The sequence below is a fragment of the Dermacentor andersoni genome, chromosome 2 (assembly GCF_023375885.2).
Source record: "Dermacentor andersoni chromosome 2, qqDerAnde1_hic_scaffold, whole genome shotgun sequence".
NCBI lineage: Eukaryota > Metazoa > Arthropoda > Arachnida > Ixodida > Ixodidae > Dermacentor > Dermacentor andersoni.
Window position 1 is genome coordinate 68,541,032 of NC_092815.1, and position 13,574 is coordinate 68,554,605.

General features: G+C 40.2%; 1 protein-coding gene across 3 annotated transcripts in view; it reads right to left on the reverse strand.

Annotated features, from left to right (window-relative positions):
* LOC126541921 (neurobeachin-like protein 1) overlaps positions 1–12,868 on the reverse strand; it is a 137,560-nt gene extending 124,692 nt beyond the window's left edge. For all 3 annotated transcript variants that reach the window (XM_050188891.2, XM_050188890.2, XM_050188889.2), the window contains exons 1-8: positions 12,595–12,868; positions 11,973–12,064; positions 8,142–8,300; positions 5,755–5,836; positions 5,561–5,679; positions 4,132–4,205; positions 2,774–2,862; positions 1,017–1,166 (exon numbers count right to left, since the gene is read on the reverse strand). In XM_050188891.2, the coding sequence (XP_050044848.1) occupies positions 1,017–1,166; positions 2,774–2,862; positions 4,132–4,205; positions 5,561–5,679; positions 5,755–5,836; positions 8,142–8,300; positions 11,973–12,064; positions 12,595–12,645 (816 nt within the window). In that variant the 5' untranslated portion in view covers positions 12,646–12,868. The remainder of the gene's footprint in view (positions 1–1,016; positions 1,167–2,773; positions 2,863–4,131; positions 4,206–5,560; positions 5,680–5,754; positions 5,837–8,141; positions 8,301–11,972; positions 12,065–12,594) is intronic.
* Between the last annotated feature and the right edge of the window lie 706 nt (positions 12,869–13,574).

A 13,574-nucleotide genomic window follows, 5' to 3' on the forward strand; every position in this document is an offset into this window, starting at 1 on the left:
AAAATCCAACCAATTTGGGTGTACAGTAGTGATTTTTGAAATTGCATCAAATGAGAATGAAATAATAATGGTGCCAAACCAATCATAAACACAGTAATAAAGTTAACATTCGTTAAATTGCAAATTGAATACCTTGTAAATAATTTTCCATTTCCAGTGTCTTATGCAAACATTTTGAATAGTTTCATAATTATGCTGGCTAGCTAACATTTCCAGTCCACTGATCCCCCTTCATAAGATCATGCTTACTTGTTCCAAACCTATTTCTCAATCATCGCCACAAAAGTGCGGATTATTTTATTACTATTTGAAAAAAAAAAAAGAACATTTTGAATAGCAGTTACCTGATTATAAGACACCATCAGGAAGCAACTATTTAATGCGAGTACCGAATCAAACCAACTTGGTAAATTTATATCACTATGCATATCTCCAAACATCTACGTGCCACTATTTCTCAATCATTTACAAATCCCTACTTCTCAGCCAAAAGGGGCACTCTCTGACCCCCAACGCTCTTCACTCTCCCAACATTCTCGCAGAGTTGCAAGTGTCAATGTCATGCGCAGTTGAACACCTAATACCATGAGCCTCACACATGACATCAGCACAATGGGAATGAGGAAACACCCTCCCACATGCGTGCAAAGCTGAACTAGATGCATCATCTGCAGTGTACAAGAAAGAATGAGGGAGGAAACTTGACATCACTCTCAAACACCTGTCTACAACTGGTTTTGTGGGTGTGGCATAAAGGCTGTGATTAAGGGAATGGCCTAGTACCACCTAGAGTACAAAACAAGCTCTCAACAGTCTTTGGTGCTGCAATATGCTCCCTAAAGAGTAGCAGAATAAAGCATACCTTCCTATTTTTAAATCAATGTATGATCATCAGCGTTTGCAGTTACGGTTCAGAGTGTGCGACTGAGATTACCCGGACACCATACAATGAGGAACAAAACCCGAGAAGCAAGCCAAACAATCCTTCACATTAAAAAAAGGGGAAGTGTACTCACTGCTTCTGGTGGGGAGGCACACAGTGTGACGATACCTTGCAAGATGCATCGAACCGCTGTCATCTTCACCTCAAGGGGGCATTCTTGTTCCCGTAGTCGGTAGAACAGGATTTCTACTGTGTTTTGGTTTATTGCCACTTGAGCATTGTGCTGGATCACAGAAAATGTAGAAGCCACAGAAGGCAGGACATGAGCTCTCTCTCGCATTTTTCAAGAAAAGACATTCACTGCCTCAAGGCTTTGAAATAACCTCACCAGTCCTGCACCATTCCCGCAGAACATTCATGACAACAGCAGCCTCAACCCACTGATAATCACTGCTGTACAGCCTATTGCAAAACTGTAAAGGTCAGTCGCCAGAGAGCCATTGTTAGCAATGGGTGACTGGCCTTTGTTAGTGTATTTTGCCATAGGGTGTACATGTACTACAGGGAATGGAAGACCAAAATGGTCGAAGACATACATGTATGACGACTTTACATTTGAAAGAAAGCGCTTCTTTGGAATGAAGATCTGCATAGCATCATTTAGGACATGGCCTCCATTTAGTTCCAAATATTCTTTTTCTATCGTGCTTTTACCGTCGAGGTTCTGCCAGAACTGATTCCTTGCTTTGCTCAATGGTAGCTAGAAGTATTTATGCTTCATGTTTTTACAGCACCATGAGCTTTAGTTTTGGTACAGCCATGCTATTTCTATTTATTTATTTATTTATTTATTTATTTATTTATTTATTTCTATTTATTAAGCTCATTAAAACTGATTACTATCACATTTCTGATTCCTCCAAGTGGTGCTGTGAGATACCCACCTGTTTGCCTTTCCCACAGGTGCGAAATTACATTGCTTATGAGCAGGTGTTCACATATGCTCGAAACCACCAACACATCTGTTTCTTTCCTCAAAACCCATAAAAGCTGATTGTATCTCTTACACTGGCATGACAAATGATTATCGCAAATTTCTTGCTCCATTTGTTTTTCATATGGAAGTCAACCCTCAAGTTTACTTACAGTTGCTTACGTCTCGTTGCTTTACAGCTATCTTGAAGATACAAGAATTTAGTTAATATTATTGTGTTTGCAAGGAATACATGTATTTATTTCACTGTATCCATGCATTGTGGGGACGCTCGACTCTCATGTGTCCGCTAATGTTGTGTTGTCGTTCCTTCGTGCCAAGAGCATGTCCAAGAACCTCACAATATTCACAACTAAAATATTAATATGATATGCAAAATTTCTGTCACCTCAGTGTCCGTTAAAATTATGTTTACAAATTTGTTCTTGAATTACACCATTCTGAAAACTGGTAATCTGCAAATGGGAAAGTCAGTAAACCATAAAGGGCTACCGGACCAGAAGTTTGTCCTCTAAGTTTAAGCTCCTTGTGTTTACTTGCTTTCAACAAAGAGAGAATTATTGTGAAACACAAATCATACATCCCTGATACATACTAGAACTGGAGCTTTGCAAGAGCAAGAGAAAAATTGTTGTTGCCACTGGACAAACAATTTGCACCATATTTACTTTCTACATTCGAATCAAGTTATGGTGTTCAATGCCCGAGAGAAACACATAGGCTATGAGGGACACTCTAGTGGGGCTTTACAATGTACGCCTAAATCCAAGTACACAAGCATTCTTGCATTCCACCCCTGATGGAATATAGCTGCAGTGGCCAGGAATCGAAATCGCGACCTTGTGGGCAGCAGCAGAATGCCCATAGCTACATTCAGGTACACAGAAAAAGCTTACCTGGGCTCCACAAATGATCGCACCAAAAACATGAATGAGCTTCATCTGTATTGAGGCAGGCAAAAAGCAAGGCTTTGAAGAGAGGCAATCTGGGAAATCAGAAGGAAAGCGTGGTGTTACAGCTTGAGCAGCACAAAAGCAAATGTCCAACAAGAAACCGATGGCCCACTCAGAGAGTGCAAACCATTCACATGCAAATACAAATGCTATCGCCAAAAAAGTGTGGCAAGACCACTTTATCTGCATATGTACCCAATCAATTGATTAATTTCTGGGGTTTAACGTCCCAAAGAAACAGTGGGAATATAAAAGACGTCGAAGTAGAAGGTTCCGGATTAATTTTGACCACATGGGGTTCTTTAAGATCCACTTAAATTTCAAAATTTAGAACATTTTGCCCCTATCAAAACGCGGCCATAGCGACCACGACTCAAATCTGTGACCTCCTGCTCGGCGGCAGAAAACCATAGCCACTGAGTCAGCATGGCCAGTACTATAAGTATAAAATGGTGCACAACTTGAGTTTTAAATGTATTTAATAAGCAGTAATAGAGCACAAAACGTTGAATGAACAGACTAACAACAATAAACTGCAATTCAGAAGTGGTATAAAATAATGGGGAAAAACATTTACAAGAGTAATTCAGTTGAACTTGTTTTACTCATTGGTGTCAGTTTTAAACAGCCAACTACATTTATTTTATTACCCCATAAAATAACATAAAATAAAATATTATATTAAAACTGCGGGCATGAGGAAAAAGAATAATATGGCGGGCATTAGAACCTAGAAGATACCATAGAAGATCCCCACGAGGGTATTTTCTCAGGTATCTTCTAAGTCCAGATTACATTCTTGCTTTAGTGCCACTTTGCACTCGGGCCTAGGCTCCAAGAAAACCAGATGAAATTGTCACCTTTAGTTACTATGACAGCGAATGATGACCAAATCATACAAACTAAGTGTAAGTACAATAGGACGATTTGTATATGCTACTTTCTACAATGCCAATTTCTATTGAGCTATCTTCTTTTTTTATTGCTTGCAGCAGAAATCTGCCATGATAAAACAAATGCAGTACAAAGTGAAATGAGGTCAATATCAACTGCCTGCTGATGACTTGTGAAGCTTCAGTTCACTTATCAGCAACGGATTACAGAGATATAATGGCTAAATGCATAAATGAATAATGTTTTCAGGCAAAGAAAAACATGAACATTTCAGGGACATTTCACTAAGACTTCACTTCACCAGCAAATGACTAAATAACAATATGTCCCTGTAAATATTACACCTTGATTTATACATACATATCTAAGCAAAATGGGCTAAATAAATGTTTGATACACAAGCTCACCATAGAAAAATGGAATAACTTCAAGGTGAAGATGTGATGGGCTAACTTTACACTTTGTTGAGTCCAAAGGGACCCTGAAAAGAACACATGGAATTGTTAGCATTATAGAAAACCAAGAACTGTGTTTGCTCATTAGCACTTCACATACACATCAAAAGCATGGAGGATACAATACATTTTTGTACAGCTTGTAGTCAACAAAGGACAAAAATGTTGCAGATAAGAATAGGCACACATGAAACAGACAGCATATATGGAATTTCCAAAAGACAGCAGCAATAGTCTTAATAAGAACATTTTAAAGAAGATAGTGAGAAAACAAAATCAAAATGCAGAGATTAGTACTGCTCTTTCTAAAAACACGTTTTTGAACGTTAAAATGACTTTCAACATCAAAATTAAACCAGCCTACCCAATGAGAAAGACAGCGTGTCATGCAAGAAAACATGCCATAAGGAAAGAGAATATTACAAAACAGCAATTTAGAGCTACCAATCTCACTGTGCATCTGTTGCCCACATTCCCAGACAAAGGCAGTTGCACTAATGCTTCACTAACTCGTTCCTAGTAGTATATACAAAAACAACCACGTAAAGTGGTGAACAAGAAATGAGGACACTTATTCAAGCAATAAATATGTAAATAGTACAAGCCTAGTTGAACACAATATAATGAACATGAATATATTGAATTATCAGATGCAACAAAGTAAATCTAAAATGTTCTCACCAATATCAGCACATATTGAATGCGTGTTTGTAATGAATACGGAATATAACAAAGGTATCCCTGTATCATGTGTAGCGTTGTTATAATGAGGCTCAATTCTATGTGAAATACTGCCCCCTTGATTTTTACGAGCTTTCGCAAACTATTTCAGCCTTCCAGTGACATTGCTGATGTGCAGTTAACCACAACAGCACAATGCAAACACGTGAAAGAATGTGGCACAGCATGGGGGGTGAGTATGCCCAACATAAATTGACAGTTGTTGGCAGCACAAAACATTCAGGGTGAAGAAATAACCGATTTCTTTTGCCTGATCGCCTTCAAGGCTCATTCAGCCCCATCTTTGCTTCAGTATGTGTCCCAATTAAAACAGTCACAGAATAGACGCATTGCTTTTACAGATTTCAAGTTAAAACAGCACACAAGCATAAACCACAATCGTAAGATAATCTGATGAGCAGCTAGCACTGAGTGAAAGTTCACAACATACGTTCAGTGTAGACATCAACACTGACTACTGGCCACCAGTATCAGTACATCAATACAGCTAAAATATTTCACTAGTAGATTAAAACAATGAATATATCATCTGCACTTTCACAGGCACAAAGCATAGCCACGTCCCTTAATATTGATGACACAATTGAAAATTCTGCGCTTAGTGCTAATACACTTCACTGCACCACAGCTTAAAACTTACTTGCCACACATCTTCTGCCAGATGAGATGCGGGTCGTACAGGACTTCAAGGAAGACCAGCACAGAGAGGAGGAAACCTGCAGTGTTCTGGTCGTTTGCATCTTTCGAGTGTTGAGTGTACTGAGAAAAACAAAATGAGATGGAAGAGAATGTAGATTGAGAATGACCTTAATGGAGAAAGACATGACATCCCACCTGGTTGGCAACAGCTGATGAAATCACAATGACAAGAGGCACTGCATCGCTAGTTGAAACAAATGGAATGTTGTTGAAGTTGCTATAAAAATGGGGAGAGAGAGAGAAAGAGAAATAATTAATGAAGTAATAAATATATGTGCGTAAAGGGTTACAACACTTAAAATGATGCTAAGGAGAATTTAAACTATGGATCTGTGTTGTAGAGCCCATATAGTTGACTGATGCACCATTTTGCTGAGCGGCACAGCTCTAATGTATTTATGAAATAGAGAAAGCGAGGAGACAGCTGGCAACTCTGAGGGCAGTGGTGTGAACTGATGCAAGCCACAAATCAGTAACAAGCATATAGTTGGTTGATACGATCATATTTTTGTTGAGTGTGCCAGCATTCATTACAAAAGGGTTTCATTTCATTTTGATAGAATGTGTGCATACATTATAGTTGTATATGTAAGGCTTCAAGGAAAAAAATGCAAGGATAAACAAGTTGCAGCACAGCAGCCATGACTGACGATTTCACGCAAAGCTCAGCCCTGGATATTATGAATATTGTCTCTTGTTGTGTACAGTTTGGACTCTTGGGGTGCCTCAACAACCACCTTGTTTCAAAAGGGATGTCATAACACCTACTCATCTATCCATTAAGTGAATCCAAACTATGTGACCGGCCCCGGCACGGAAGCATGCACATGGGAATCTGCATTTGTATGCACTAGATTGAAATAGTTTGTGAGCTGGGGTTTTTCTTGGCATGCAGAAAGGACACTTTGACTCCCAGTCTCCTCTGTGAACTCAGGAAAGACTTCGCTCAAAGAGTAAGCCACATGCTGTGTCCTTCATATGCATGTGTCTCCTCGTCCATCGCCATTTCCAAGGACACTAACAAGCTAACTAACAGTAAACCCAATGAAGCCAAGCCAAGCCAAAGGCATTTGCAGCTCCAGTGCCACCTGCTTTATTAAATATCCGCAATACCTCACTCACAATATGCTGTTATATTTATATTATCAGAAGTGCAGATGTATGAACAGACCTTTGTTTTATTTTTCAAGCCATGTTTTTTAATACATACACATTTCCATGAACATAGAGCCCATGAAACATGAAAAAGGTGGAGGAGGGAATCGAGACTGCAATTTTCGGAAGCAAATGAACAGATTATAAAATCGTTTTCATGCCCCTTTGAGATGTTGTAACAACATGCATGATAAAACTCACTAGACTGTTGAAGCCATGCATTTTCAAATAACAACACATTTATATTACCAATCAAGAACTAAGAAGAAAGAAACTAAACATACTCAATGATGGCATCAGATGAGCACAATTTAGTGAGCCAACAGCAACTTATGTACAAAGGAGCTACTAATGACATTCTAAGGAGAGAAAAAAGCTCGGCACCACAAGTTGAGGAATAAAAGCCTGCTGTGTCTATATACAAAATATGGCCAAGCCTAAATAAGATTCTGATTTCACACATAACCTAATTACCAAAGCTATTTAGTTCGATAGTTAGGATTTTATTTCTCACAGAGGCCATTCCAGAATTTCCTCACACTCAATAAGCACATAAATAGCTTGAAAATTATGTAATGGGAGGAGCATCAGATACTAAAAACCCACCCTCCGCACTGTCTGTGTCACTGCTTTTCAGGTGGTTTAAGTACTGCAGCTATTAAAAAAACTTAGGTGATCTAAAATATGTTAATTTCTAGGTCGGTCACACTCACTAACAATCTCATAGTTTAGTAAAGGTACAGGGAAGTTCATCCTTGCATATCTGCTGCCATGTGCACCATCTGTGGATATATTCCACTAAAATAAAAATGTCAGATCAGGACTGAGTTGCAAAAGTTGTGTCCTCTATTGCATAAACTAACATAGATTATAAATCGTTTTCATGCCCCTTTGAGCTTTGTTACAACAGCTCAACATGGATGATAAAACTCACTAGACTGTTGAAGCCATGCATTTTCAAATAACAACACATGTATATTACCAATCAAGAACTAAGAAGAAACTAAACATACTCAATGATGGCATCAGATGAGATGTCTTCCACCTTGCTACTTTTGAGCTTTATTTAGTTACAATGCACACCCTACAATGCCATCAAAACAACTGAGATCATGCATGAGTGATTCAAGATCTAAGTTGTACGCACAATAGAGCCTGCAGGAAACATAATTTGTCTGCAACAACAACGCAACAGTCATAGTGTGAACATAAATTACTTTTCAATCTCTGCACTCGTAACATAAACCATGAAGGTCATGGCCTAAAAATTAGGTCCCAAGTATCATTCTCAATAATGGGCATTAACACCTTTAGCCGAGTAACTTTGTGTGACACTGCAAGAAATGTAAAACATGAATGCTGCTTACCGTGACAGTATGCTGAGCACTTGAACAGCCACACTGGCCTTTTGCACTGTTTCGACAGTAACGCCTGTGTTGCATTCATCACTACACTCCCTCAGGTATGACTCCACCTCCTGAAGGAATCCTTCAGGAAGGTCTATCAGAAGAGGGCTAGCAACAGACCTTCAAGAAATCAAAATGATAAGTGGTATAGTAACACAATACTCAATGTTAGTCGCAGATTAAACAGATATAAATGCGACTCATAACCATTCACACTCGGATTATCCATAATTCCAGCTAATTAAAACAAACGTAAAAGCTCTGGTTGACCCATTTGCTTTAAAGGTGCTTTGGAGCTGCTTGATTCAACCAAGGATTTTAGCTATTAGCAGCCTATTGGCTTCTCTTGCCCATAGTTACAAAGCCCTCCCAAAAAAGGATCATGTGAAGGCATTTGTAAAGTATAAAGAGTCAAAACAAGCGCACATTTGATATTCAGGCTTCTGTACATGTCAATGGCCACCAATATGAAATAGTACGGCTGAATTAGTCATGTGCTCACGATTCTAGGTGAGCATTTGGAAGGGTGGAGGTCCCCTTTAACAGTTCATCAAGGAACTCAGCGGTGGCGAGTCACTCACTCTCGTACTTTGTATGAAAGTGTTGTTTTTGTGTTTAGCTTCTTATATGTTAATTAAATGATGCTCAGCTAAACTCTGTTATCCTGGCATGTACATTACTTTATTTAACTTATAATTCAGACTCTTGATAACTGTGGTTTCTAGAAGTTTGACTTTATGCAAGTGAATTTGCACTTGACAAATAATTAGGCAGCATAGTGCCAGAAATAACTGCCCAGGTCTGTTAAAAGGCTACGGATTCCATGAGACTCAAGGCTGTCAGCTAATTGTTAGCAATAAGCACACAACATGTGGTGAGCAAGAACATTAATACCATACATGCCATTGCGAGTCTCAAGTATGTAACAAATTACGTGTAATTAATTACTTGTAATCAGTTACAGTTTTTTTGTAATCTGGTAATTTAGTTATTACTTTATTTACTCGATAACGCTCACTATAATCCCATTACATTTTTCAGTAACCAATTACTTCTAATAAGTTACATTTTCCAGCTTTGAGCACTTAAATTTTGTGGGAACTATACAGTATTCAAAGCGATGAAAACATGTAAATAGATTACCTCCTTCCCACCATTAGTGTCCTGCAGCTACTACCCCTTGATCTTGAATGTGGCAAGTTTTCAGATTTGCACACCTCTCCTGGAAGTCGGACCTCTGAGCTTTTCTCGTATAATAAAATTTATCTCCCTATCGCCTGGAAGCACTTTAAGCAGCCTTCATGGGCTGTAAGAGCTGCTGTTCAAGTCTTCTTCACTTAGTGCAGTCTATGGCTTTTCTCATACGGACAAGTTATTGGCCGTCAAACGCTTATGTTCTATCTGTTTGATTTATATGCGACTCAGATACCCCTATTTGTGCAACTGTAACACACAAATAGTATTTCTACGGCTGAATATTATGCAGCTTTATATTAAATTACCTTACAGATTTGGCCACCTTTTCAAGAACATGAACATTTGGTGGCATCTGTTACAATTAGTCATTCACGTCTAAATGGCTGACAATTTAAATGTGCCAGGAGGAAGCGCAAGAGATGTTGGCCGACCAACTGAAACAGTATTTCTATGGCTCAATAGTGACGGCCTCTTTGGGCATCGATGCCAGTATATAACCTATAGGCGATTTTTCACGTTTTTCACAGGCCGTTTCGAGAGCACCCCCATAGCAACAATTGAGCACTGTGCTTCATAGAGGACCCAGATCACGAGAATCACCATTACTGAGTAACCATAATCTTGTGATAGTGGTGGTGGTGGTGAGCTGTAGCAAATAGCATCTCTTTTAACAATACTGCGGCACGTCACCATGTCAAACAGGCCAGTCTTTCAGGAATGCAAGAAGAAGACTTGAAGGTTCTTTTCAGGCTATAACTGATGCTTCTGGGAACCCAAGGTGTTGAAGGCACGCATGCGGAAAGTCATTTTCTTGCAGCTTCTCAATCAAAGCGTTCTTTTTATCTCGGTATTTTGGGCAAGACCACAGAAAGTGTTCGCTGTCTACTGTCTTGTCGAAAGCAGCACAGTTCGGAGAATCGATGATACACCTCGTCTCGAATAACCATGCTCATTTATTAGCAGCTCCTATCTTGTGAGCAAAGTTTTTGTACATTGCAACACAGCTTTTCTCTACAGCGCACACATTTAGAGAGTTTTCAGTGCCGCTGCAGATGTCTTCACAATAAAACAAGGGAAGATTACCGCCGAATATTTTGAAAATAAATATTTTGTGAAAAATAATGTGTGTAGTGCCACAGAGGATACATTGAAAGAGTCAGTCCAACTCGTTCCATTTACTGTATTTGTGCAATGTCAATAAAGGTAGGGTGCAAGGTAGCATTAAAGTAATCTATTATTTTTGGTAATTGCTAAGTTACTTTCATGGGGCTACAATTGGAAACTGTAATCAATTAGACATCTTAAAGAAGTAATTGTAATTGTAATCAGTTTCGTTGATTCTGTAATGTGTACAAGCTTGGTCTAAAAATTTTAAAAATAAATTATGGGGCTTTATGTGCTATAACCACGATCTGATTATGAGGCGCGCTATAGTGGGGGACTCCGCATTAATTTTGACCACCTCGGGTTCTTTAATGTGCACCTAAATCTTTAATTTCGCCCCCATCAGAATGCATCTGCCATCACCAGGATTTGATCCCGTGCTCAGCAGCACAACGCCGAAGCCACTAAGCAACCACGGCGAGTCTCAAGTATAGTCTGAAATGCTGTTGAATTATCAGCAATCTTGAGCAGAATAAGTTGCTGATGGACTTTCACATTCAGCAGCAACAAATGGGCTATGAGAGACGCCACAATGATGAGCTTTGGCACTAATCTTGACTGCCTGGGTTTCTTTAATGTGCCCACTAATCACCATTCACAATTCTTCTTGCATTCCCTCTGATCAAAAATGCAGCTGCTTTTGGCCATGAATAACCCACAACATTATACAATCTTATGCCATCTACATGAAGTAGGAAAGTGTCCTGGCAACTTGTTCCAACATAAAGCATTTCATCTTGTTCCATAGAGGGGCAATGAAGAAAATATTCCTTGGTGGTACAAATGTCAACACTAAAATTGTATCTACAGGTAAGCACACTGCAGGCCAGTACGTGAAAAGTGCAATAAAAAAAGTAAAACTGAAAATGAGGTCATCCCAAGTCTCCAACTTAATGTAAGAGCACAAAGAACTAACATCAAAGCCTTCTAGTGTCTGTTAGCATAAGAACAGGAACTTATTTTACGACCTGAATGCAACAGTGCTCATGCCTATCACTTTATTGGTTTGTTTGTTCATTTTAACCTGTCTTCTATTTCTCTCTCTCTCCTTTTGTTCATTTCAAAAAATGTTAGTTGCAGGTGCACCTATAGAGTTACTACATACCATGCCCCATTATCAGCTCACTTTGCAATCCACAACACATATGTGTTGGCTAAGATATCATTTGAAGTGCTCCTGATAAAGAAAACAAAAGAGCATGCTCGTTTGGACTGTTAATGCAAGTACATACATAAACTAATGTACGAGGAAGCTATATAGAGACAGTGACAGCTATATAAGTCATAAGGTGAAATGTAACAGTTTCAAATTTCGTACGGGACATCATATCTTCTTTTTTTATTCAGTTACGGTGCTTTCTCATTAATAAACAGGCACCCTAATTTGACAACCTTGGTCAGCCAAACGGTCTGGGAGAATTGTGCAGTTACCTGTTTGGGTTAGCTGCGAAATCCGTCTTCAAGCAGTCGCCGTACTGACGGCGAAACTCCACCATGTACTCCGAGAGTGTGGTGGAATTCCGCTGCAGAACACACAGATGTCATGTGAGAGCGGCAGTGAGCCCCTCAAACAGCTGATGCAGAGAAAATTTCTCACGCGCACGCAACTGGCATTAGGCGGCAATCCCCACCGTTGCAAGGAGCTTTGATCTCGGCGCATGCAATCTCCACAGCCGGTTAAAATATCCGCACTCAAACGTCGCAGGCACCCACCCACTTCAAGAACGATTCTAATTACACTATCAACCTGCGATAAGCCAGTAAAGTGGGTTCTTTGGATTAGTTCTCTCCGGTGTGACACACTCCTCTTTTATTAAATGGGTACTTCCAGATTGCGCAAGTTACATAGGGGAAGTGTAACATTCCGGTGTGCAAGCGTCATGAAAACAAAACAGAACAGGTGTAGTAGTAAAGGTGCATCAAATGAGATTGGTTTCGGAACAACTCTAAATGACTAACAATAGACACACACGATCACTCGTGTACAGTACAATGTGCTTAACGTTTTCCCTCTGATACTTTAGGTGAGTAGCGAAATGGTAAACATTGCTACCTTGATTTGGTAGGCACTCCATAGGGCTTCAAGGGCTTCCTTCGCTGACATTTTAGCAACGATACCGCATCGCTGCAGGAGCCGCGAGATGGTTCATAGAGCCACAGTGTTGGGCAGCCCTGGGGCACGTGGGTTTTTTAAGAATCACAAGCTCGTTATCACCCTTCCGGAACCACGGAACCAGCCATTGCAGGTCGCAGGCTGCACTAACAAGCCCACACACGGATACGTAAAACGTCATGTCAGGTAGGCAGCATAGTACGACGGGGCTAGCGCCAGCGCTGCCGCATGTTTGCGGTTGCTCCAACGTTCGCCAGGTGCCGCCAACGAGACAAAACTTTTCCTCGGCTTTTCTGCTCTAGTTCCTCACACTAGCGTAAGATGACGCCTGCTGTCCGCTTTCTTTCCATTTACCGCATTTTACTGAGCTCCAGTGTCTCGAGCTGCCCGAGCACGTGTGGTATATCACACTTCGGCGAACGAATGATGGATTTGTATACGTGCTCGCTAAAAGGAGGAGGTGCAAGGCGTCTCAGCGCCTTTCAAGACATGCAGTATGATTGATGTGTTTAAAGACAACAGGGCCTGAGTCATGTTAAGCTCTTCCAGACAAGCTGCGCGTATCGTTATAGCCACTTGCTCAGCTGCAATGAGCTAGGGAAGTGCTTATATCGAGGACTGGGTATATTAGCTGTCCAGCTTGCACCCATTCAACAAGCATGGGGAGATGTGAAAGATTAGGCGCCAGCTTTGGACTAGAGTTACGCGCAGGCAGGCTTTTCCTGCTGCTTTAATTTTTGTTCCAAATGATTCGGCGCTTCAAACCTTAATGTCCATTACAGCCCTCTGTTTCCTTCTTTTTCCTCTTAGGAAATCGTACCGTGCACGTAATCCGAGATATGTGCGTGGCTTATAGGTAGTTGCGGCAAGCAGCTTGGGCAAACACATCAGTATGCATTAGTTTATGTATCCTACACAGT